Source organism: Myxine glutinosa, chromosome 1 (genome assembly GCF_964187855.1).
Source record: "Myxine glutinosa chromosome 1, kmMyxGlut1.1, whole genome shotgun sequence".
NCBI lineage: Eukaryota > Metazoa > Chordata > Myxini > Myxiniformes > Myxinidae > Myxine > Myxine glutinosa.
Window position 1 is genome coordinate 193,377,790 of NC_136261.1, and position 25,677 is coordinate 193,403,466.

General features: G+C 42.1%; 1 protein-coding gene across 2 annotated transcripts in view; it reads right to left on the reverse strand.

Moving 5' to 3' along the window:
- LOC137416972 (tensin-3) overlaps nt 1-25,677 on the reverse strand; it is a 154,582-nt gene that overhangs the window by 87,272 nt on the left and 41,633 nt on the right. For both annotated transcript variants that reach the window (XM_068102678.2, XM_068102677.2), the window contains 10 exons: nt 13,850-13,958; nt 12,674-12,711; nt 9,562-9,600; nt 9,275-9,321; nt 8,944-9,139; nt 6,880-6,930; nt 4,488-4,610; nt 4,213-4,277; nt 3,943-4,026; nt 3,133-3,239 (listed from right to left, as the gene is read on the reverse strand). In XM_068102678.2, coding sequence (XP_067958779.2) covers nt 3,133-3,239; nt 3,943-4,026; nt 4,213-4,277; nt 4,488-4,610; nt 6,880-6,930; nt 8,944-9,139; nt 9,275-9,321; nt 9,562-9,600; nt 12,674-12,711; nt 13,850-13,958 — 859 coding nt within the window. The remainder of the gene's footprint in view (nt 1-3,132; nt 3,240-3,942; nt 4,027-4,212; nt 4,278-4,487; nt 4,611-6,879; nt 6,931-8,943; nt 9,140-9,274; nt 9,322-9,561; nt 9,601-12,673; nt 12,712-13,849; nt 13,959-25,677) is intronic.

Consider the following 25,677-nt stretch of genomic DNA (forward strand, 5'->3'; position numbering starts at 1 on the left):
ATTTTCTTCGTTAAATATCGTCTGCCACATGGAAAAACAAACAACAACAAAAATATCCAGGACATCATGAATCACAAATCCACCTAAACCTAAGAAAAAAGAGCTTTTAATTAAATAAGAGTGGAGTCGAGCTGTTTGACGAACCTTCACAATTAATTGATGACTTCCTCACTATGCTGAGCAGACAAATACGGTACTCATAACTCGTCGATCCTGGCACATTGGCACAAGTACCAATCTCCTTTTGAAAAATTGGATCTGCTGGAATCACCCTTACCTTTAATATGATCCAATACAGGTGATATAGGCATCAACATAAATCATCAGATCTCAAGCAGAAGACCTCCGCACTAATTTCAAGAATCTTGCTGTCTTGACCGATGCTCTTTTGGCAAGTGACTGTATGCACATGTTCCCAGCATTTACAGTACTAGGGCATGCCCGTACTATATCTATATCTAAAATTATATCCCCCCCCCCTCTATTTACATGAAATGGTTTGGTCCAAAGCGAACGGCTTGCGAGTACGGTGACAATCCCCCCCCCTCTATTTACATGAAATGGTTTGGTCCAAAGCGAACGGCTTGCGAGTACGGTGACAATCCCCCCCCTCTATTTACATGAAATGGTTTGGTCCAAAGCGAACGGCTTGCGAGTACGGTGACAATCCCCCCCCCCCCCCTCTATTTACATGAAATGGTTTGGTCCAAAGCGAACGGCTTGCGGAGTTTGGTAAAGAAATCGCCATAGCTCGGTAACTACTTGTCCGATTAATATGAAACCTTGAAAAGGCACATCCTCAGGTCCCCAGCAATATACCTGGCAAGTTTAAAGTATATCGGACCCGTGGTTGTCGAGAAACAGCGGTCACAGACAAACATACAAACATACAAACATACAAACATACAAACATACACACAGAGATTACTGGAATTATAGATAGATAACAATGAGGTGGTATGTTCATTTCCTTATCAGCCTCAATATCATCATCGTCATTGCCTCTGTCCTGAGGGGCCCAGGTTGTAGCACACACGCAGCATAGTGAGTTTCCCGGCAAACGAATTCCCGGCAAACAACTAACAAGAGACAGAGCTGGGGAATCTGTGGAGCAAAACACATGTGGGGCCTTCCCTAATATTGCGGAGCTGATTCCAGCATTCCATCCTATGCACCACTCTGCAATTTGAATGGCCTTGTGTAGGTTTGTAAGTGCTATTCGGCCTTGTGGAGCACTGAAAAGATTAATTGTTGAATAAGTCACTTCACATATTGAATTTTTTTTTTTAATGTTGAAATGCCCTGTTAAGTAGTAAATACAGTTTTGTAAATATGTGTCATTTATTTGGATTTAGTTACACCTATGATGGCTACACCGCTAAAACGTGAGTGTACATACCTAAAGCTATCCTGCCAGCCCCTGCATTTCCATGGGGGTATACAAAGGGGAAAAATGTATCATGTCGGATTTTGTAATTCTAAACGTGCATTAATCATTATAGTAAACAAAGAAGATAGATAAGTAAATTGAGAGATTAATTTAATAAGGTGTAGATACCAACCATCCAAGCATTATGGGCCGGAAGGCCTCCTCCTTTACCTTAATGTATTATATGTCCTTGTGTTTCGATTCAGCAAAACAAAATCACAAACAAACAAGTGGAACATGTCTTTCAATCTTGACAAATCTCTCACACTCTCACTTTGTCTCTCCGGAAAGACCGACTGGACAACCCTCCCATCTACTTTCTCAACAATCCTCTCCAAGAAGTTCTGTCACTCAAGCTTTTGGGTCTCACTATCTGCCATGATCTTTCTTGGGAAAACCACATTTCCAAGCTGGCCTCCAAAGCCAGTCGCCGACTGGGCATCCTCCGTCGTGCAAAGTCCTTCCTCGGCACACCTGAGCTCCTCACCACATACAAGGCTTTCATCCACAGCTTGATGGAATACTGCTCTCCCCTCTGGGCCGGTGCTCCTGCCTCACACCTAGCTCGGCTTCACACTGGAGAAACCAAAGCGTTCAGAATTATTGGAATCTCCCGTGATGAAGCTGATTCTGAGGGTCTTCCACTCACTCACCGCAGGCAGGTTGGTGGTCTTTCTGTCTTCCACAGACTCCCCTCTAGCCTTGCTCCCCCAGCTCTGTCTGTGCTCTGTCCTTCAAATATTCCTACAGGTCGCACAAGATCTGCCAGCAACCCTCTTATGGTTAAATTGCCAAAATCTAGGCTCTCTGCTCACCTTCACTCCTTCATTCCTCTTTTCTCCCCACCTCTGGAACAAACTCCCTCACTCTCTTCAATCCCACTCCCCCCTCTATGTCTTTAAAACAGCTGTTCACCACCATCTCTTATCTCCCCCCATCTCTTATCTTCCAAAAACTTTTTCTCTCTGTCTTCCCACATTATCTTACCACCAACACCTTTGATCTTTTCTACCCCCATTAATTCACCCCTGATCCACCTTTATGAAATACCGACTTCTTTCGTGGAAGTCCTAGCAGTGTCCATGTGTTTTATACGTCTTCCACCCCCCACCCCCTTCCCATGCCTCCTCTCCCCCAAGCCCTCTCCCTCCCACAGATCTTCCGTTGTCCCTGTTCTCTACTGTTGTACTTGTGTGCTTCCCTCGCTCTCCCCATTTTGTCTCTTGCTCCCTTTATTATATGTTTTATGTGTCCGTTTATGTTTTTTTTGTGATTAATGTTAGCTCTTACACGAGCCTTACACGAGTCTTGTATCCCCCAAAAAAAAGTCAAACATTTTGAGGTACTGTACAATAAAATATCCAGTGCAGAAAATTGCTCTGTGCAATGCCAGCAATATTACATCCACAAAAAGAGGACAAAGTAGAATGGGTCTGGGGAGCAGTGATGTTAATAGGTCCATGGTTTATCGAAGTTTATAGCTCTCAGCTGAATGTGTAAACCTGTGGGGAAGGTGTGGAGCTTGGTGAGAGCATACAGTTGGTGAGGATGTCAAGGTGGTGAGGGGTGCGTATATTTATGCAAGAAGGTTGAGATTGGGGGTGGTGTGGAACATCAGGGTTGGTAAATTAGAGCCAAGGTTGCTGAAAGAGGAAGGATTGGTGAATGTGTCAAGGTTGATGAAAATATAAAAGTTGGCTTGCCTGCACCCACTGGAAGTACACCACGAAGTATCATTAACTGCACACAAATGGCTTTTTCTCTCACTTTGTAGGTCTTTGCCAGCAAATCTCCAAAGAATTGCAGGTACCTGGTACACAGCAATGCAGAACAAGCCACACTCGTACTTACAGCACAGGCCCAAATCCTCACGGTTATGTAACTTACACTTATTTACTACCACCATCGAAGGTGGATGGAGGTTATGTTTTGACTCCTGTTTTCTGTCTGTGAGCAGGATATCTCAAAGAAGTTGACGACAGAATTAGACGAAACTTGGAGGACATGTTGAGTGTGTGACAAAGATGAATTGATTAGATTTTGGTGAAGATCAGGATCCGGAACCAGATACGATAATTTTTTAAGTGATTCTTTACCACCGAGAGATAGGGCCAAAAAAGGGCAAACAAAAAAACAGCAACAAAAAAAAAAAATCAAAATATGGACGGATTATGACAAAACTTGGTGGACGAGTTGGTTAGGTGGCAAGAACAAGCCGATTCGATTTTGGTTCAGGTCTGGATCCAGATCCGGCCCATCAGTGGATACAAATCGTAAACTGTTCAGCCTGGCGGAGGTATGCGCTCTACCGAGTGCCGTTCTAGTCGTTACACTGTGATTAGGCCAACAGAATGATAAATTCCTGACTTCGCTAAACGCAAAGAGGAGAAAGGGCATTATCTCAGGTAGAAATACTGATTGAAATGTTCAAAGTTTTTGCACACAATTTAACTTCCTGGCAAACAATTAAACACCCATACATTACACTTCCTCATGCACATAGACACAGTCACCTCTTTTGGGAAGGAAGCAAAGAAGAAGAGAGCTTGTCATCATAAAACCTCTTCATGGAAAACTTATCCAGTGGTTCCTGACTCCTAAAAAAGAGAAGAAAAATTTCTACGTTGGTCAGGTATATCCGTGTAGTTGTCAGACACAAATGTAGTAAAGTAAGATGCAGTTCAACTTAGTATTGCAGGTTGACGCTTTGCCCATGGGGTGCTGTGGCCTAGTCAGATATAAGTGCTTGGAGAGTGCAACGGCAGTCACTGTGCTGATATTACCCGCTGCAGATGTCATTGTAACACATGTAAGCTGCCACTGCAGTGCTGACGCTGCCCCAATGACCCTGGAACGTACAAAAAAACAACCAAAAAACATTCACAATACCTCCGAAAACACCGGTTATTTCATGTTTTGATTATCAATCCACAAGCATAATTTGTATTGAACTTTCATACGGACTGTCTTTAACCATACACACACATAATCCATATTAAAGCTATCACCTCACGTCTCATAAGGTTTCACACACCTGATTATCCTCATACTTCCATACCTTGCAATTCAATATGACAGCATTTTGGGGGTCGGATATCAGCCAGGCGTTCATGTATTTGACCAAGAGACAGAGCTGGCTGATCTGGGGAGCATGTCCATCTGGCCAGGACACATCCTGAACCTGCCAAAAACAACTCTCGTGAGCCTCATTTATCTGAGGGATATAGACTTGTTTTGGTCTTTTCTCAATGTTTTTTAAAATTCCTATGGAGAACTGAAATTCACATTTCAAGTTTTTTTTTAATACAAATGGAATTTTAACACTGTATGCGCAACATCCGTTATTTTGTTGCATTTTGGATAAGAGTACAAAAGCAATATTTAGAGTAGTGTCTGTAATACATCCACACTTTGAAACTATATTTAAATATGGCGTACACACTGGTATGGGGTGGGTGGAGTTGTGCAAATTGAGAAAAACCAATTTGAAAAAGAAAGAGCAAGGAGAAGAACAAAGGGAAGGTGGAAGAGTTGAGGAGGAGGAGAAGAATGAGGAAGAAAATATATTTGCATCCGTTCGATAGATGTTTCCGGTGGAGTGACAAAAATAATTTGTGGTTGAATTCAGTGACATGATATGCAAATCATCTTCAAATGTTAGGTTACTCGGATGAAAATTGACAATTTTAGGAATTTGAAAAGGTTGACTTTTGGCCTGGCGAGGGTGATGTTGATATTTTGGCCTACATGACCTGAAAAATAGTTGGTGGTTGGTTTCAGTAAGCTGATATGAAAATCCTATTCAAATTTCAAGTGAATCGGATGAAAATTGAGGATTTTAGAAGTTTGAAAAAGTGGTTGACCTTCGGCCTATGTTGACCTTTTGGCCTAAGCTGATCTCAAAAATAGTTGTTGGTTGAATTCAGTTAGCTGATATGTAAATCCCATTCAAATTTCAAGTGAATCGGATGAAAATTGAGGATTTTAGAAATTTGAAATGGTTGTTGACCTATGGCCTATGTTGACATTTCGGCCTATGCTGATCTCAAAAATAGTTTGTGGTTGAATTCAGTTAGCCGATATGAAAATCCTATTCAAATTTCAAGTCAATCGGATGAAATTTGAGGATTTTAGAAATTGGAAAAAGGTGGTTGACCTTTGGCTTATGTTGACTTTGTGACCTATGTTGACCTCAAAAATAGTTATTGGTTGAATTCAGGTAACTGATATGTGAATCCCATTCAATTTTCAAGTCAATCGGATGAAAATTGAGGATTTTAGAAATTTAAAAAAAGTGGTTGACCTTTGGCCTATGTTGACCTTTTGACCTTTTGACCTAAAAATATAGGATTTTGTCGGACCACAAACTCTACCATTTGGTATAGTTTCGTGAGGATCGGTTTAAAATTGTGACCAGTAAGCAAGTATAAGTGAGCGGACAGACAAACACACACACACACACACACACACACACACACACACACACACACACACACACACACACACACACACCGGAGTGATCAACATACTTGCAAAAAAAAATTAATAAAATTGCCAAGTAACAAGCGGACCAGGCTGAAAACATAACCTCCATCCACCTACGGTTCCGGAGGTAATAATCTTGACGTGTTTTGAATCACGTGTATTCAAGGCCACTAAATATTGTGGTTAGTAAAAATAATACATTTCAGCAAAATAATTTCACATCGGACAACACTGAGATCTCATTTGGCAAACCTTATGTTCATTCACAGCAACATTTGCAAAGCGTTAATCAAAACGCTGCGACACATCTAATTGAAAATAGTTGAAAAAAAAATTATGTTGAAATAATCAGTCACAGTTTATCACATAGATAGAGAAAATGACTTTTGCTTGGGAGTCTCAGCCACACCTTGTTCTCCACGGTGGTAAACACCGTTATCGACTATTGGTTGATAAAAGCCATTGTTTCTCAGCACATACTGCCGACATTGGCTTTCATGGAGCCGAGCATTCCGTTGTAACATTTGGACCACTCTGTATCGAGCAAGGAGTTTTAGGCCACCCTGTATCGAGCAAGGAGTTTTGGACCACCCTGTATCGAGCAAGGAGTTTTGGGCCACCCTGTATTGAGCAAGGGGTTTTGGGCCACTCTGTATCGAGCAAGGAGTTTTGGACCACCCTGTATCGAGCAAGGAGTTTTAGGCCACCCTGTATCGAGCAAGGAGTTTTAGGCCACCCTGTATCGAGCAAGGAGTTTTGGGCCACCCTGTATTGAGCAAGGGGTTTTGGGCCACCCTGTATCGAGCAAGGAGTTTTAGGCCACCCTGTATCGAGCAAGGAGTTTGTTTATTGAGGCTTCCTCAGTTGCCATTAGGAGTTAGGTGAAGCTTTTACTGTATCCTGGACATGATCGGGCAGTGTGGTCTGTTATGTAAACCAAACATGTCGTTTCTGTGCGTACTCACCTTTAGGTTCATCTGTCTCAAATCAACATCGTTTTCAGAAAGGTTTATCACCTGTGGGTGTGAGACATGAGAACAAGTTACCAACAGTCCTCTGAACATTCAGCATGACTTTAATGTTTAACATTATGTTTTGCTTGTTGGCCTGCAGGCTTTCTCAGTCTGTTGTTTCCTACTTGTCTGCTTTGTCCCCTCTCATCCTTCACAGCAAAAACGACCTGTGTCATTCTTTAGTCTCAGGTCTCATGGGCTATTGCGTCATGTGTAGCTCCAGTTTTCTAGGTAGAGCATTTAAGATATGAGCTGTTGTTGTTGCATAGCCCCGGACAGTTCCCTCGAACAAGCCCTCAGCACGCAGACAGCCGATCGATCTCCGAGATGGTGTACCCCCACCTTAACGAAGTCAGGGGCATGACAGAGTTAGAGAGAGAGATAGAAAGAGAAGAGGGAAAGGGATGGTCCATGGGGACCGATCAGCACTCTGACCATGACCGCGCTGCCCTGACAAATCTGGGTAGCAGGGAAGAATGGGAAGATTTAGCCCCTGACTTGCTTTGGAGGTTACAACCACCACAAATAGGCGTCCCCGATAGTTGTTTAAGATCTGAGAAAACATGTTCAACAAGGACATTGAGATCGAAACATTGGACTTTCTCACCCTTCATCTATTGATTTTGAGAAAACCCATCTACAGTTCTCGTATTATTAACTAGCCGAAAGTACCCGGCGTTGCCCGGGTTCTTTGTGAATGAATTTACTACTATAATTCAGCTTTTACTCGCAGCCGTAGAAGATTGACTACTATAATTCAGCTCAGCTTTTAATTGCGAAATGGGCCCAGCCCGGCCGTAGCGGCTTCGACCGGCCTCGCCACCCAGCCTATAACCTTCCCGGGGCCCGGCCCGACATTTTTGGTTCTTTTTGAATGAATTTACTACCATAATTCAGCTTTTACTCGCGGCCGTAGAAGATTGACTACTATAATTCAGCTCAGCTTTTAATTGTGAAATGGGCCCAGCCTGGCCGAAGCAGCCTCGACCAGCCTCGCCACCCAGCCTATAACCTTCCCGGGGCCCGTCCCGACATTTTTGGTTCATTTTGAATGAATTTACTACCATAATTCAACTTTTACTCGTGGCCGTAGAAGATTGACTACTATAATTCAGCTCAGCTTTTAATTGCAAAATGGGCCCAGACCAGCCGAGGTGGGCCTCGACCAGCCTCGCCACCCAGCCTATAACCTTCCCGGGACCCGTCCCGACATTTTTGGTTCATTTTGAATTAATTTACTACCATAATTCAGCTTTTACTCGCGGCCGTAGAAGATTGACTACTATAATTCAGCTCAGCTTTTAATTGCGAAATGGGCCCAGACCAACCGAGGTGGGCCTCGACCGGCCTCGCCACCTAGCATAAAACCTTCCCGGGGCCCGTCCCGACATTTTTTGTATTAGAGGTTGCCTCCGATCTTTCACCGTTCAGGAGATTAGCTTGCGCAGACAAACAAACAAAAACATTCTTTTATAATATAGAGAGATGATACAGCTTCTTCCAAATACAAAAACTGCTCTTTAATGTCTCAAATATATTAATAATAATCTGCCTCAGACCTTTTTTAGATTGTTTTTTTTTGCCAGTAGATACTTTTGCCTTTTCTCACTATATTAGTTTATTTGGCAATCTCGTGAATTTTGAATAGTTATTTGCTTTGGGCTTAAAAGCATTGGAAGGAAAATGTACAACACAGGCTTAATGAGACAAATGGTACTTTGTGTGTCAGAATTTTCTTATACATTTGTATGCAATTGATTTTTTTGTCTTTTGGCAGGAGGGCAACGCTATAACACATCAAAGCAAGACATTTTAATAATAAAGAAATTTATCTTGCATATTCAAGCTCCTGTGGATACTTTATGGTGTGACAATCAATGAACGCATCCTTCACTTCCTATGACTACCTGTCTGAGTATGAAGTCAGACTCATCCTCCTCCAGCATTTTAACCTCACTACCTAAATCAATTACACAATCATAAGTAACAGATCTGTCTGCCTCCTGCATCATGTACCAGGTGTTTTTCTCCATGCTTGGACAGCAGCATTTGAGCCACATCGCGCAGGGCCTCGAGGTATGCTCCAGCAGGGCAGTTCTCCTGGAAAATGATGCAGATGATCCTTTCTGTAACGTAGGCCAAGTGGAACAATGGGACACCACCCCAGCTATGATTTGGTGCTTGATCCCCCTCCAGATCTCGATGGCTTTCGCTACGAGATACAGACAGGTCAGAGGAGTTGGTCCATGTTGCGCAAGACACTGCTGTTCTTATATACGCGTTTTTAGGGGCCGCACATGGTGCACAAAGCTAACAATGAGATTGTGGACACATCTAAATCACTCACATCGGCTGTTTTCTTGTTTCAGAAGATTTATCAGTTGTTGGAGTAACCTGAAATAAAAATGACGTTTTAATTTATCTGAGAAGAGCTTAGAACAAGGAGACCTTGACCATAAGTGTGGACGTTGACTGAATCTCAGTAATAATGATGTGATATTTATGTGTAGTCTAGTAATGAAGTTGGGGTGTTTATATGTAGACCAGTCGTGGGGGTTTAGTGTTTATATGTAGATGGGTAATGTTAGCGGAAACATGTTGGTCAAGGTGGATTGCAAATAAAGCATCACTGACCAGGTGGAATGCCATGGGCAGCACACACTGAGTCACCACCTTAGGGAGGAAACAGGAAGAAACACTCAAACAAATTTTAAATCTTTCTCACGGGAAAATATTTTATCCAAAGTTACTGCTCTGTTTAGCTCATCCATTCTTTACAATAAAATGTCGTTCCTCTCTTAAATTGTAATTTGTCAATCTTGTCTGACAAGAGGAGGACCATCACTCCCTTTTATTCGAAAACAAATTCAGTAAAAGCAACATGCACAATTTCCTTATGTAAGATTTTGGTTGAACAAGGAAAGACTGACCAAGAAGTTCGACCACTCTCCATATAGTGCAGATCTCCCATGTTATCAAAATTTCACTACGTAATTATTTTGGTGTTTTAACTATTTTCTGGGAGGCCATTGAAGATGTGATGAACATCTGTGAGAGTTGTATAAGACTAGCTAAAACACCGGCAACAATCTTTTATTTTTAAAGCACAGGCCTGAAAGCTTTTACTCTTATGTGTTTTGGAATATTTTTAACTCAACTGGACTATGTCCAGCTGAGTTTTTGTCGACACCCAGTGTCCGTCGTCCGTCTGTCGTCTGTCTGTCTGTCTGTCTGTCGTCTGTAAACAATTCGATATCTACGCTCTAAAAGTCACAAATATTGAACGAATTTGATGAAACTTGTTATGCAGCATCTTTAACACATAAACTAGTTTGGGATTGCATTTGGGCGTTGCACGCACGCAGGGCGGCCATATTGAAAAATCAATTTTTGTCAATCTGGTACTTCCTAATGTAGCTAGAAGGCTGAAACTTGGTGTGTAGACAGTATGTAACAAACTTCAACACATATAATAAATTCAAGTCTGAAATCTGAGAAAAGTAATTGTAGTTTTACTTTTCATGCCTCACTTAAAACTCAATTTTTTCTAGTTTCCTGTTTAAACATGAGATACCTTCAACGTTACTGTACCTCTTTAGCACATATAAACTATATAGTTTGTGGTTCTATTATGCATATTCTAACCATATTGATATGGACCAGTTGAGTTCAGGTTCCCTGGAACCTCTAGTTTTAAATGTAGAATTGCTTATGTGATTTATTGGTAAGCATGCCTGGTGTCAATAACTATTTGGAAATGATAATGGTCTGTGATTAATTGACTCGAGATATGCACGAGCCGTTTCTATTCGTATAGGGGTATAGTTTGTGATTATGGTAAAAAGCGAGTTAGACATGATAATTTATATCTACTATAAATGGATGTGTGTGTATGTCTACTATAAATCTACTATAAATGGATGTGATATAAATGTGTGTGTGTGTGAGGCATACTTTTTGTTCTATTAATTACATACGTCTATTAATTAATTACATATTACATACTATTGAAATGTACCTTTTAACTCTTTAGACTGCTGAGACACCTTCAACCTGTGAAGACCCTTTAAGACCCCTAAGATCCTTAAGACCCCCAAAGGCCCCTAAACACCCAGAGGATCCAAACGTCCCCGAGGACCCAAAAGACACCGAGGATCCAAAAGACCCAGAAGACACAAAAGCTCCCGAAGACCCAAGTTGTAGAGTTCCATTGCTTTTGTGTATTTACAAGAATGAATTCCATCTGTAATGGTTACAACAGTAGTGACTTTACAAAACATGTAATGTAAATGTAATGGTTACAAAAAACAACGAGAGGTTCCAGGGAACCTGAACTCAACTGGTCTATATCAATATGGTTAGAATATGCATAATGCATCTGTCTTCTACCGACTCCTCTCCGGCCTTGCACCCCCAGCTCTCTCTGTGCTCTGTCCCCCAAATATTCCTACAGGTCGCACAAGATCTGCCTGCAACCCTGTTATGGTTAAACTGCCAAAATCTCGGCTCTCTGCTCACCTTCACTCCTTCATTCCTCTTTTCTCCCACCTCTGGAACAAACTCCCACACTCCCTTCAATCCCACTCCTCCCTCCAGGTCTTTAAAACAGCTGTTCACCACCATCTCTTATCTTCCCCCATCCAAAACCTTGATCTTTTCTACCCCCACTATTTCACCCCAGATCCACCTTGTTTGAAATTCCAACTTCTTTCCTGGAAGTCCTGGCAGTGTCCATATGTTTTATACCTCTCCCACCCCCCCCCCTTCCCATGCCTCCCCCCAAAAGCCCTCTCCCTCCCACAGATCTCTCCATGCCTCCATGTCTCTCGGTCCCTGCTCTCAAATGTTGTGTTTGTGTCCTTCCCCCTCTCTCCCCATCTTGTCTACCGCTCCCGATGTTATTTGTTTTATGTGTCTGTTTGTCTTTCTGTGTGATTAATGTTCGCTCTTTCACGAGCCTCGATCTTGTATACAAAAAAAAAATAAAAAAAATAGACCCAAAAGTTCCCAAGGACCCAAAATACCCAAAAGTCCCTGAGGACCCAAAAGACTCTGAAGACCCAAAGTCCCCAAGCACCCAAAGGACTCCAATGACCCAAAATACACCCCGAGTCCAGCAGGCAGGTATGCTACAAGGTGGTGAAGACAAATAAAATTTGGTTCAATGGACCAGCAGGCCCCTTAGTTCATTAAAAGTCATGGAATTAAAACAAGGTTTTATTTATTTATTTAACAACACTTAAACAATATCAGAAATTATTATCCAGGACTGCAATATCTAAATATCCATACTCTACTGTATATAGGGGTAAAAAGATGGCTAGTTTCAAGAGGGAGGGTGCGGGAGTGCGGAAGGGAGTGGGACTCCCAATATATGGGAGTGCGGAAGTGGAAGAGACAAGACTTTGAGATCCAAACCATCACCAGCGCATGATGGAGAGAAATGAAGCCTTTTCCAAATGTTCATGACCACTGTGCATGTTCCCGTTTTGGTACTAGATGTCTGCAGTTTTGTCCTGGGGAGTTACTGCACATCACTCTTCCCCAAAACATGATTTTAAATAACTCTACACCTCCAACGTCTCCCTTTTCTCTCCCTATTCTTCTCATCAGACCGAAACGACATAAAACTGAAAAAAAGCTTTTTGAAAGAAAAGTGACATCAAGATGAGGCTTGGCTTCATGACCCTACATTGCCTGTGGTTAAACTCAATCAGACATTATATGTGGTTTCAAAAATTCTTACCTTAACCACACATTGGCTGTGGCACACAAACTTGCAAACTGAAAAGAAAAGACATGAGTCATGACATTAAGACAAACAAGATAAGTAATAATCAGGCTATGTGGGTAAGTAATCTATTACTACTGTGAAACGTGACGATGTTAGCAAAGTTTTAGACCGACGTAGCCGTATGAACCGAGGGATAGCGGTGTGGAAATAGTTTTCAGTAAAATTACCATGCATGCTATGATTGATGATACAAACCCAGCACGCTCACTAATGACCATGATAACAGGAGGGTGCTCTGATCTACGTGCAGTGCCAGTCCATATTTTGTTGTTGACTCTTAATGCCATAAAAGACAACAGGATTTAGCAGTTTTTAATTGTTTTTTACAAATGAGATATTTTCCCATTGGCTGAAGCACTTCACCTACAGGCAGTAGCACATTTTGTCTATTCCAAGATAACAAGATCTTTACCATCATAGTAGCATAAAGGCAAACAAATCATTCTTAGCTACAAACAAACCACAGTTAAAACTAGAAAGTCTTTGAAAATGCAAATCCCGTCCCTGTCCGTTTTGTATTCACACTTCTTCTGTATGCTAAACATGACTAAAACAGCAAAAAGAAAATACAAAAAATTAATGATTTTAAGTGACCTTGACCTTTTGACCTCAAAAGCAATATGCTTCAGTGACCCAATATGCAAACCCTGCTTTTGGGTCCGCAATATGCGGACCCTAAGTCAATCGGATGAAAAATGATGATTATATGCAACTTTGACCTTTGACCTTTTGACCTAAAAACAATTTTAAAAACTTCTAGCCTTTGATTGGTGAACCAATTCAGTGACCCAATATGCAAATTCTTAAAATTTCAGGTCAATCAGATGAAAATTGATAATTTTATGTGATACTGACCTTTGACCTTTTGATCAAATTATCAATTTGACTTCTCCATATTCTCATAATAAAGCTTTGTTGAAAATTTGATGACAAAACTCAAATGGTAAAAAGTTACGGCCGGGAAAGACACACAGAAGTGATTGCAAAACCCCGTGTCCTGCTGCATGGGCTTAGTGACTATTTCCATTTTTTTTCGAGAAAGATTTAATACCAAACTTCATAATTAGCGACAACCTCAAATAATTTTGTGGCTAGCTTGAGAAGTTATGCATATGTAAGAGAACAAACCTCTGCACACACGGCCATGAGCGCGCACAGTCTGTTGGCACACGCTGCAACAAGCTGGAACACCTAATGAGAGCTTGATGAAGGAGTGGACACCGGCAGGCCGGCCAGGCTGCAGACACACAGGTAGACAATGAAACGCGTAAAAAATAATGTTATGAAAACTGCTTTGGATAGTTATGTTAATATGAATAATAACCGTCTGGAACCCTGACCTAACTTGTAGAAGCATATTGTTACGTTCGTGGGGTAAACAAAGAAATACCTCTGGAAAGTTAGACTCGTGTAGGTTTAGAATGCTCCGTATGCTGCAAAGAAGCCATCTCGATGTAAGTAAGTAGGCCGTCTGTCCGGGTAAGAGTGTTTGCATGCCGCCATAAGGGGCGTGGCTTTGTGCTAATTAATTCTAGGGCTTAAAGATTAATTCCCCAGTGTGTAATTTGCCTCCTGTGGTCTTCCTTCCGGTTTTATTACATTCGGCCAGCCAGGAAATTGAGGGCTCAGTAAAACACCGATAGCGCTGTAATGGGACTCATGCGCTCACAACACCGTCAGGGCCGGCAGAAACAGCAATTGCCGATCAGCAAGGAAACCCCGACGTCATCCGAACATTCCTAAACGATGACTAGACTCCGCTCTCCGACGACTCATAATGAGGAGGCCACGCCCCGGCCTTCATGATTGGTGGAGGCACAATGGGATTATTGAATAGCGCTCAGTGATTGGACAGAGTGTGACGTCAGTGGTCGAACATTTGAGAGCTGAGGGAAAAAAGACGCCGTCTCACCATCTTAGTCTGTCTTGTGTGCTGGCTTTCAACAAGGACGGCTGCGTGCCTTTTGCTCTCTTGTCTCTTTGTGCTGGTGGTTGTTGGAGGTAGTCGCATTCCTTCTTCTGATCCTGGCGTTTGTTGGAGGCGGTCGCATTTTCTCTTTGTTCTGGCTTGGTCGTGGGTGGTGGCGCATCTTTGGCTCGTGTGCGCTTGTGGAAAGAGACTGAACAAGAGAGGTTCGGGGCAGTCAGCATCCCGAGAAGTACCTCACATTGGGACATCGAGGAGCTCGACTCCACGCCATTTTTGTGCGCTTCCCACATGGTAGTTTGGAGGCGACGGACGTCTACAAGCCCTCGGTTGAACTGCAGAACTGAGTGCCGGCCGATTACCAAATCATTTTATTTTATTTTATTTCTCCCTGTGTCTGTAATTGAGTCTGGATGGAGGGTCTCTCACCTAAGCCTGTTACTATTAGTTTTTACCTCAACATTTCTATTGTCTTTGCATTATTTTCATTAAATAATTATTTGTTGATTTTCAATTTATTGTCTTGTTTCGATTCTTTGTTTGTGGGTTCGGATTAACCCAGTGTCGGCCGTCCAATCAGGTAAGACTTCGAACATTCCCGCACGCGCAAAAAGATAATCCCGCTAAGTTTGAAGTATGCCTCGGAGTTAAAGCTCATTTCGGTCAATCGTCCTCCTGGGGTATTAACCCCAGAGATGCGACAATATCATTGTCCCATTCACCCAAGCTTATTATAAATCTTCTACAGCCACAAACACACTGGTATCTTTTGTCGGAGCACTTTATACCTGACAGCAAGGCCCAACTCTGTCTCATCTTGGATTTAATGCCATCCATTGTAGAAATCAACATGGCAGTTTCTTTTAAACAACCACATTCTTCAATATGTATATAGTTGAATAGTGCATTGTTTGGTTTTCCAAACAGTGCATTATTTGGTTTGGCAAACAGTGCACCATAGAGGCAGAAAATCAGTAAAATGCAATTGTGGATATGATGCCAACCCATAATTGATGTATATACCTTGGAGGATGTATATACCGTATTCTTTCAAAAGAGATGTCTCTTTTAAAGCTGTCTTCATACATTTTCTAATTGGCTTTTGGTATACAAGTCCAATCAAGGAGACATCTATTTATTTTATGAACAAAAATGGTGGATTTTTTTGACTCCCACTCCAAACTCTACCCAAGGCTTTCTCCTATCCTCCCTCTTAGTCCTATTTCTCTCAACCTTTTCTTTTCTTACACTCCTCAACTCTCCTTTTGATTGTCCTTTCCCTTCCTTTTCTGAATTTCAAATTTGTCAATGCACCTCTATAATAATAATAATAATAATATAATATTTATAATATAATATAATATTTATTTTATATAGCGCTTTTCAAGAAGCCCAAAGGTGCTTCGACAGAGTACAAAAAACAAGTGCAAAAAGACAAAAATAAATAGGTAAATAGTCAAAGCAAAAGGAAGGAGAAGGAGAAGAGATAGTCAGGGGTTAAATGCTGTGGGTTAAATGTTAAATGCAGTGTTGAACAGGTGGGTCTTGAGTGATGTTTTGAATGTGGTGAGTGAGGAGGAGTCTCTGATGGTGTGAGGTAGTGAGTTCCAGAGGGTGGGAGCAGCGATGGAGAAGGCCCTGTCCCCCCAGGATCTGAATTTGGTCTGGATGGGGGGGGGGGGGGGGACAGGAGGTTTGCGCCAGCAGAGCGGAGGTTTCGGGTGGGAGTGTGTCTGGAGAGGAGGTCAGTCAGGTAGGATGGGGCCAGGTTATGGAGGGCTTTGTAGGTCAAGAGGAGGATTTTGTACTGGATTTTCTGGGGGATGGGGAGCCAGTGAAGCTTGTAAAGGACGGGGGTGATGTGGTCACGGGTCCGGGAATGGGTGAGTAGACGGGCAGCAGAGTTCTGAATGTATTGGAGTTTATTGGTGATTGTTGAGGGTGAACCATAGAGGAGGCTATTGCAGTCGTCCAGACGGGAGGTGATGAAGGCGTGGATGAGGGTTTCTGCAGCCGTGGAGGAGAGGGATGGACGGAGAAGGGCAATGTTTTTCAGGTGAAAGAAGGCTGTCTTTGTGATTTGTTTAGTGTATTTGTCGAAGGAGAGGGTTTGATCAAAGATGATGCCAAGATTCCGGATGTGAGGGGAGGTGGATACTGGGAAACCGTCAACGTTGAGGGCGAAGTTATGGGTGGATTTGGTGAGCGTTTTTGGGCCAATGATGATTATTTCAGATTTATCATAGTTAAGTTTGAGGAAGTTGATTTGAAGCCAGGATTTTATTTCAGTGATGCAGTTTGTCAGGATAGAGTGGGTGGCGGTGGAGATGGACTTGGTGGAGATGAAAAGCGGGTTGTCATCGGCGAAGCAGTGGAATTGGAGACCATGACGGTCTGGATGGATGGGTGTAGATTGATTGATAAATCAACACCAATTAAGTGACCAGGGGGGGACAGGTACAGGATGAAGAGGAGGGGGCCGAGAACTGAACCTTGGGGGACACCTTGGGGGAGGGGAGCAGTGGGGGATTTGCAGTTATTGATGGAGATGAACTGGCGTCTGTCAGAGAGGTAATATTTGTTCCAAGAGAGGGCAGTGCCGGTAATGTTAAAGGTGGTTTCAAGTCGGGTGAGGCGGATGGTGTGATTGATGGTGTCAAAGGCGGCGCTGAGGTCGAGGAGGATGAGAATGTTGAGGCTGCCGGCGTCAGAGGAGAGGAGAAGGTCGTTGGTGATTTTGAGGAGAGCAGTTTCAGTACTGTAGTTGGAGCGGAATCCGGATTGGAATGTTTCATACAAGTTATTGGCAGAGAGGTGATGTTTGAGTTGAGCGGCTACAGCGCGTTCCAAAACTTTTGACAGAAAGGGTAGGTTGGAGATGGGTCTGAAGTTGTTTAGGGTGTCAGGGTTGAGTCCACGTTTTTTCAGAATGGGGGTAACAGCAGCAATTTTGAGGGATGGTGGGTCGATGCCAGTAGACAGGGAGGAGTTTATTGTTGCAGTGATAAGTGGAGAGAGAGCAGGGAGGGAGGCCTTGACAAAGCTGGAGGGGATGGGGTCAAGAGTGCATGTGGCAGTTTTCATTCCTATGAGGAGTCCAGAGAGGTCAGTAGGGGAGACTGGGGAGAATTGAGACAGGGGTTGGCAGGATAAGGGGGGGGGGGGGCAGGTGGTTTGAGGGGGAGCAGGTGCGGTGGTGGTTAAGCTGTTGTATATGTTGTCAATTTTGCTTTGGAAGAATGAAAGGAAGGAGATGCAGTTGTCTACTGTGAATGACTGGGTTATTGACATCTATTACAATGTGTACATAATATAACCCAACACAATGTTAAATTTAGATGAGAGTTGATACAAGGAACATAGACACAGGAAAGGGCCTTGGCCCAATATGCCTGTGCTTTATAAACACCAAATTTATTTAATGCCTGATGACTCATTCTGATTTGACCACACCTATTAGCTGTGTATAAATGCCTCCAAAGTTTAATTGTGCAATACTACACCGAGTAATTTATTTCAATGTCAGTGTCATATAGTATGCCTCATCATTGCAGACTCAGACTTTGATCTTGATCCTCAATATGAACCAGGACTGCTGAAGCTAATCACACTGTAAAAAGCCTTCAATGGCAGGGTCATATGATATATCTTATCTGTCTTGCATCTTTTGTCTGTGAACAGGATATCTCAAAAAGTTATGGACAGATTCGGACAGAACTTGGTGGAGAGGTTTTTTGGGGGTTTTTTTTTTTTAAATATACAAGATCGAGGCTCGTGAAAGAGCTAGCATTAATCACACAAAAAGTCAAACCGACACATAAAACACAAAATAAGGGGAGCGGTAGACAAGATGGGGAGAGAGGAGGGGAAGGACACAAACACAACATTTGAGAGCATAAACACAATAATAAAACATGCTTGGGTGTGCGACAAGGAAGAATTGATTCGATTTTAGAGAAGATGCGGATCCAGATACAAGGATTTTTTTTAATTTCCTTCGTGATTCTTCACTATCGAGAGATAGGGCCAAAAACGATATATAGCACGGTATTTCAAAAAGTTATGGACGACGTATGACAAAACTTGGTGGATGAGTTGGTTAGGCGACAAGAACAAGCTGATTAGATTTTTATTCAGGTCCGAATCCAGATCAGGCCTATCAGTGGGACACAAAATGTAAAATGTTCAACCTGGTAAAATGTTCTCGATCTCTTTCTCGATCTCTTTCTCGATCTCGATCTCGATCTCTTTCTCGATCTCTTTCTCGATCTCGATCTCTTTCTCGATCTCTTTCTCCATCTTTCTCGATCTCGATCTCGATCTCGATCTCGTTCTCGATCTCTTTCTCAATCTCTTTCTCGATCTCTTTCTCGATCTCTTTCTCGATCTCTTTCTCAATCTCTTTCTCGATCTCTTTCTCGATCTCTTTCTCGATCTCTTTCTCGATCTCTTTCTCGATCTCGATCTTGTCTCGATCTCGATCTCGTCTCTATCTCGATCTCGTCTCGATCTCGATCTCGTCTCGATCTCGATCTCGATCTCTTTCTCGATCTCTTTCTCGATCTCTTTCTCGATCTCTTTCTCGATCTCTTTCTCGATCTCGATCTCGATCTCTTTCTCGATCTCTTTCTCGATCTCGATCTCTTTCTCGATCTCTTTCTCCATCTTTCTCGATCTCGATCTCGATCTCGTTCTCGATCTCTTTCTCAATCTCTTTCTCGATCTCTTTCTCGATCTCTTTCTCCATCTTTGTCGATCTCGATCTCGATCTCGTTCTCGATCTCTTTCTCGATCTCTTTCTCGATCTCTTTCTCGATCTCTTTCTCGATCTCTTTCTCGATCTCTTTCTCGATCTCTTGCGTTATACCGAGTGCCGTTCTAGTTTTATTCTGCAGTCCAGAGGCTTTTGCAATAGGAAGTTGAGAGAAACATGCTGATAGAATAGCCCATATATAGCATTCCCATCACAGCTTCCCCATCACCTTGCTGGTTTTCCCACAAAGCCATTATTCCAAGAGAAAAGCAGAAAGAAATTTCAAAAATTCCATCTCCAGTGTCTACAGCAGGTGCAGTTTTGCCTGTCATATGCTGTTGTCATGCATGAAGAAGCACATTATTGTTTTTCTTAAAAATGACTATGATAGAATTATTACATGCAGAACATTCTCGGTAAATCAGAAACACATTGCACAAGCTACTGAGACAATGTTCGACATCCTTTATGCATTCGTATCACGACTACAAGCCGCAACGTACCGGAGCATGGCTCATTTGTATCATCATTTGTTACCAAATATAACGTTGCAGGAAAGAATAAATATAACATGCTCAAAAGTTGAATAACTCACTCTGTGCCAACAGAAGCCAATTTAGTTGCTACAAGCTTCTCGGATGAAGGAACGTGGATAACACATTTATTAACATGCACAATTAACAAGTGAGGTCTCTGCTTTCACTTATGTCAGTCCAATATGCAATTATGTATTGTGGGTTTTGGTGAATTATTGTTAAAGCAATCTATGGCAACAGCTGGGAATCCAGTTCGAATCCAATCTAATACAGTATTATTGTGGCCTGAAAAATATTCACACCTTCACCAATAATGCCACATTTACAGACATGGCATTTAATATGGAATATTTTTTTTGTGGGGGTGAACTTACTTTTCAAGATGACTTAGAACCAAAAGTTCATTGGAATTATGTTGAAATTATTCTAGATTTTGTTGATGTGACCTTTAAAAGAAACAAAAACCACATTTGACATTTCGAAGCAAATCAATTGATCCTTGAAAGTGATGTAAACTGATATCGAACTCAATTCACGGACAGTACTGTGTTAAACTTCTGTACGTTTTCCAGAAGTATCTCTTTATTTTACACATTAGCCAAAAAAAATTTCAACAAAAACAAAAGCTAAATTATGACTGGTATTACGGACAGTAAAATTACAGTTCAGTACTTCGTGTAACCCCCACGAGCATTCAGGAGAGCACGTACACGTTGAGGCATGCTGTTCACGAGATTTGCCAAGGTTTGGACAGGAATCGCTTGCCATGCAGTGACAATAGTCTGCTGCAATTCACGCACAGTGATAGGCTGCTGGTCCAAGTTGTCGATTTGATGCGTTAATTCTGCCCACAAGTTCTCTATCGGATTCATATCCGGCGACATGGCAGGCCACTCCATATGCTCTACACCACGGTCAGCAAGAAAGTGTTGGATCATGCGAGCATGATGAGGCCGTGCATTGTCATCTTGGAAGACAAAGTTTCCTCGAAAGGCTGCACGAGCAAATGGAAGCAATGTTTCTTCCAGAATGACCCTGTACTTGAACTGGTTCAGGTTTCCATTCAGAACAACCAGGTCAGTTTTGCCCCCTGCATGAAAAGCAGCCCAAACGGTCACCCCACCACCTCTAGCTTGGACTCTTGGCACTATACAATCTTCGTTGTGGACTTCATGCACTTGTCTGCGCACTCGGACGCGGCCATCTTGACGATAGACCAGAAATCTAGACTCGTCACTGAAGGTCACGTGATTCCAGTGTCCTGGCTACCATTGACGGTGCTCTCTGGCCCACTGCAATCGGTGCTGGCTGTGTTGTCTAGTCAGGCGTGGCTTTCTCAGGGGATGCGTGGCACAATAGCCTGCTTGAACCAGTCGTTGGTTGACTAGCCTTCTGGATACAGGCACATTTGTCAGTCGCTGCCACTCAGCCCTAAGCCGATTAGCTGACTTGGTACAGCCATTGCAGACTAACCGGTGCAGCTGGCGATCATCTCTCCTTGTGGTTCTGCGTGGACGTCCTGGCCTCGGTATTGGAGTAGGGACACCCCTCTGAGCATTTCGTTTCAGGATCTTTGACACCTGACCTTGAGTGATGCCATACTGCCGAGCAATAGCACGTTTCATGCCAGAATTTCGTAAAGCCACCACTCCATGAAAAACAGCATTGTCAAGTTGACGGACCATCTCCAGATGAAGCCGCAATAACTTTTGTAGACGTGCAGCAGTTGTTTTCCACGAATACAAAACGCAACAACCCTTATATACCCGATTGTGAAGCCAATCGTCAAATGTACCTGTCCTTACATTTTGTCACGCCACCTGTGATATAAACCTGTTATTGACTTCTTGCTGCGAAAGACAATCAGTGACATGGTTCTTTCAACAAAGACATCACCGAAGGGTAAAATCAACTCACCAGATTGATTTACTGAGTTCAGAAGGTAAACCCAAGTCAAGAAAAAAAAAATATTCCATATTAAATGCCAAGTCTGTAGATGAATTACGAATTATGCAGAAACAATTTTTCTAAAAGATGTCATTCATAAGTGAAGAGATCAAACTAAACACTGTTATTGTTGAAGGAGGTTACCTTCCAGGAATACCTGCAAAAAGCATGCACAAATCAAAATGCACTGGTTGCAAATGTATTCAGCCCCTTAGAGGGGAATGAGAGAGGGGAGGGGAGAAAAAGAGAGAGAAAGGTGAGTGGGGGAGAGGGACTTAACAAAGACAATGGTATGTCATACCTTGTGACCACACACACGCACTAATACACACACACGTGTGTATATATATGTATGTATATATATATATATATATATATATATATATATATATACATATATATATATATATATATATATATATATATATATATATATATGTATGTATATATATATATATATATATATGTATGTATATATATATATATATATGTATGTATATATATATATATATATATATATATATATATATATATATATATATATATATATATATATATATATATGTACATACATATATATATATACAGTCACGTGAAAAAGTAAGTGCACCCCATGTAAAGTTTTGACTTTTTCAACATATTTCAACATACAGCTATTTGATCTTCATTTCAACAATATTGATAGATAAAGCTGATATAATATAACAAATATCATGAAACATTTACATTTTGTCGTCCATTGTATAATTTAAATAAACATAAATGCAAATTTCGCATGTGGAAAAAGTAAGTACACCCCTACATTTATCACTACTTCAAATACCTAAAATTAGAATCAGGTGCACCAGCTCAGGTGCAAATGATTAGAACATCGTTAGAGAGGATCTTTGAGGAACCTGTCTTATTTAAACCTCAGACATTTAGTTTGGTTTGCTCTTTGTTGTTGAAGTGTACAGCGTCACCATGCCTGGATCAAAAGAGCTCTATTAGGCCTTCAGAAAGAAGGTTGTAGATGCCCACGAGTCTGGGAAGGGATTTAAAAAGATCTCCAAACAATTTGAAATCAATCATTCGACTGTCCGGAAGATCATCTACAAGTGGAGAAGATTCCAAACAACTGCCAACTTGTTCAGGCCAGGCCACCCCAGCAAGTTCAGCCCGAGAGCAGACCGCAAGATGCTGAAAGAAGTCTCTTATGAACCCCAGAATGTCATCACGGGACCTTCAGGTAGCTCTTGCCACTGTTGATCTCAAAATGCACGAGTCTACCATTAGAAAGAGGCTGCACAAATTTGATCTACATGGGAGGTGTGCCAGGAGGAAACCTTTGCTGTCCAGAAAGAACATCAGGGCAAGTCTAAAGTTTCCCAAAAAAACACCTATGCAAAGACCAGCGCTTCTGGAACAATGTGCGCTGGACAGATGAGTCAAAGGTAGAGCTATTTGGCCACAGTACCCGAAGACATGTTTGGCGAAAACCAAAGACAGCATTTGACCACAAGAACCTGATACCAACTGTAAAGCATGGTGGTGGAAATATTATGGGTTGGGGCAGCTTTGCTACATCAGGGCCAGGGCAGCTCACCATCATATAATCCACTATGAATTCTTCATTGTACCAGAGGGTGCTTGAGGATAATGTGAGGCCATCTGTCGGAAAGTTGAAGCTCAACCGAGGGTGGACCTTGCAACATGACAATGACCCTAAATATACCAGTAAATCTACCAAGGAATGGCTGAAAAGAAAGAAATGGAGGGTTCTGCAATGGCCAAGTCAAAGCCCGGATCTAAATCCCATCGAGATGTTGTGGGGGGATTTGAAACGAGCTGTGCATGCAAGAACCCCTCAAACATCGCACAGCTGAAAGAATTCTGCATGGAGGAGTGGGCAAAAATTTCTCCCAGTCGATGTCAGAGACTGGTAGGCAGTTATAAGAAACACCTACTTGAGGTTGTTTCTGCCAAAAGGGGCAATACCACCTATTAGAGCCAAGGTTGTACTTACCTTTTCCACATGCGAAATTTGCATTTATTTTTATTTAAATTTTACAATGGACTACAAAATGTAAATGTTTCATGATATTTGTTGTATTATATTAGCTTTATCTATCAATATTGTTGAAATGAAGATCAAATAGCTGTATGTTGAAATATGTTGAAAAGGTCAAAACTTTACATGGGGTGTACTTACTTTTTCACGTGACTGTATATATATACAGTGCATTCAGAAAGTATTCAGACCCCTTCACTTTTTTCACATTTTGTTATGTTGCAGCCTTATGCTGAAATCGTTTAAATTCCTTTTTTCCCTCATCAATCTGCACTCAATACCCCATAATGACAAAGAGAAAACAGGATTTAAGAAAGTTTTGCAAATTTATTAAAAAGAAAAAACTGAAATATCACATTGACATAAGTATTCAGACCCTTTGCTGTGACACTTGAAATTTAGCTCAGGTGCCTCCCATTTCTCTTGATCATCTTTGAGATATTTCTACACCTTGATTTGAGTCCACCTGTGGTAAATTCAATTGATTGGACATGATTTGGAAAGGCACACACCTGTCTATATAAGGTCTCACAGCTGACAATGCATATCAGAGCAAAAACCAAGCCATGAGGTCGAAGGAACTGCCTGCAGAGCTCAGAGACAGGATTGTGTCGAGGCACAGATCTGGGGAAGCCGACAACAAAAAAAATTCTGCTGCATTGAAGGTTCCCAAGAGCACAGTGGCCTTCATAATTCTTAAATGGAAGAAGTTTGGAACAACCAGGACTCTTCCTGGAGCTGGCCGCCCGGCCAAACTGAGCAATCGGGAGAGAAGGGCCTTGGTAAGAGAGGTGACCAAGAACCCGATGGTCACTCTGGCTGAGCTCCAGAGATCCTGTGTGGAGATGGGAGAAAGTTCCAGAAGGACAACCATCACTGCAACACTCCACCTTTCTGGGCTTCATGGCAGAGTGGCCAGACGGAAGCCTCTCCTCAGTGAAAGACACATGAAAGCCCGCTTGGAGTTTGCAAAAAAGCACCTCAAGGACTCTTGGACTGTGAAAAACAAGATTCTGTGGTCTGATGAAACCAAGATTGAACTGATTGGCTTCCGTCTGGCCACTCTGCCATAAAGCCCAGAAAGGTGGAGTGTTGCAGTGATGGTTGCAGTGATAGTACGAGGTAACGTCCTGTATGAGTGGTTGTGAGTGGGCCGTTGTGAGCAAGGAAACCGTACGGATGGCACTGGTCCAGATTAATCGCATAACCGAACAAAAGGCAAGCCACAAAGTACACCAAAACTACAACCACAAGGGTTTACCTTTGAATCGCAGTTTTTCATTGGGTGGACCAGATGACACTGAGGCACAGCATGACACTGCGTGGTGACACCGAAGGTGGATGTGGCCTGAACATTGTACTTTGATCCATCTACCAGTTATTACAAAGGAAAATAGGATGTATTTTGGTTTTGTTTAGCAGTGGCAGTGCGTGCCTCCTACCGGTACTGTTACCTGTGAATTATCACATTGCATAGCTCAGGTAACTAAAATTTGTTGGGAATGTGAGTTAGATTAAGTACAATGTTATTTTCCTTTCTACATCCTGGACTCGAACCATTTCCTGCAGCAACACTCATGCACACAGATCAAGCTGTCCCATTCATGTTAGCGGAGACGGATCTTCACCGAAATCGAATCAATTCATCCTTGGCAGACACCGATCCTGTCCAGAAAGTTTCGTCCAAATCCATCCATAACTTTCAGATTTTGTGCCATATCATATTTGGCCCTATCACTCAAT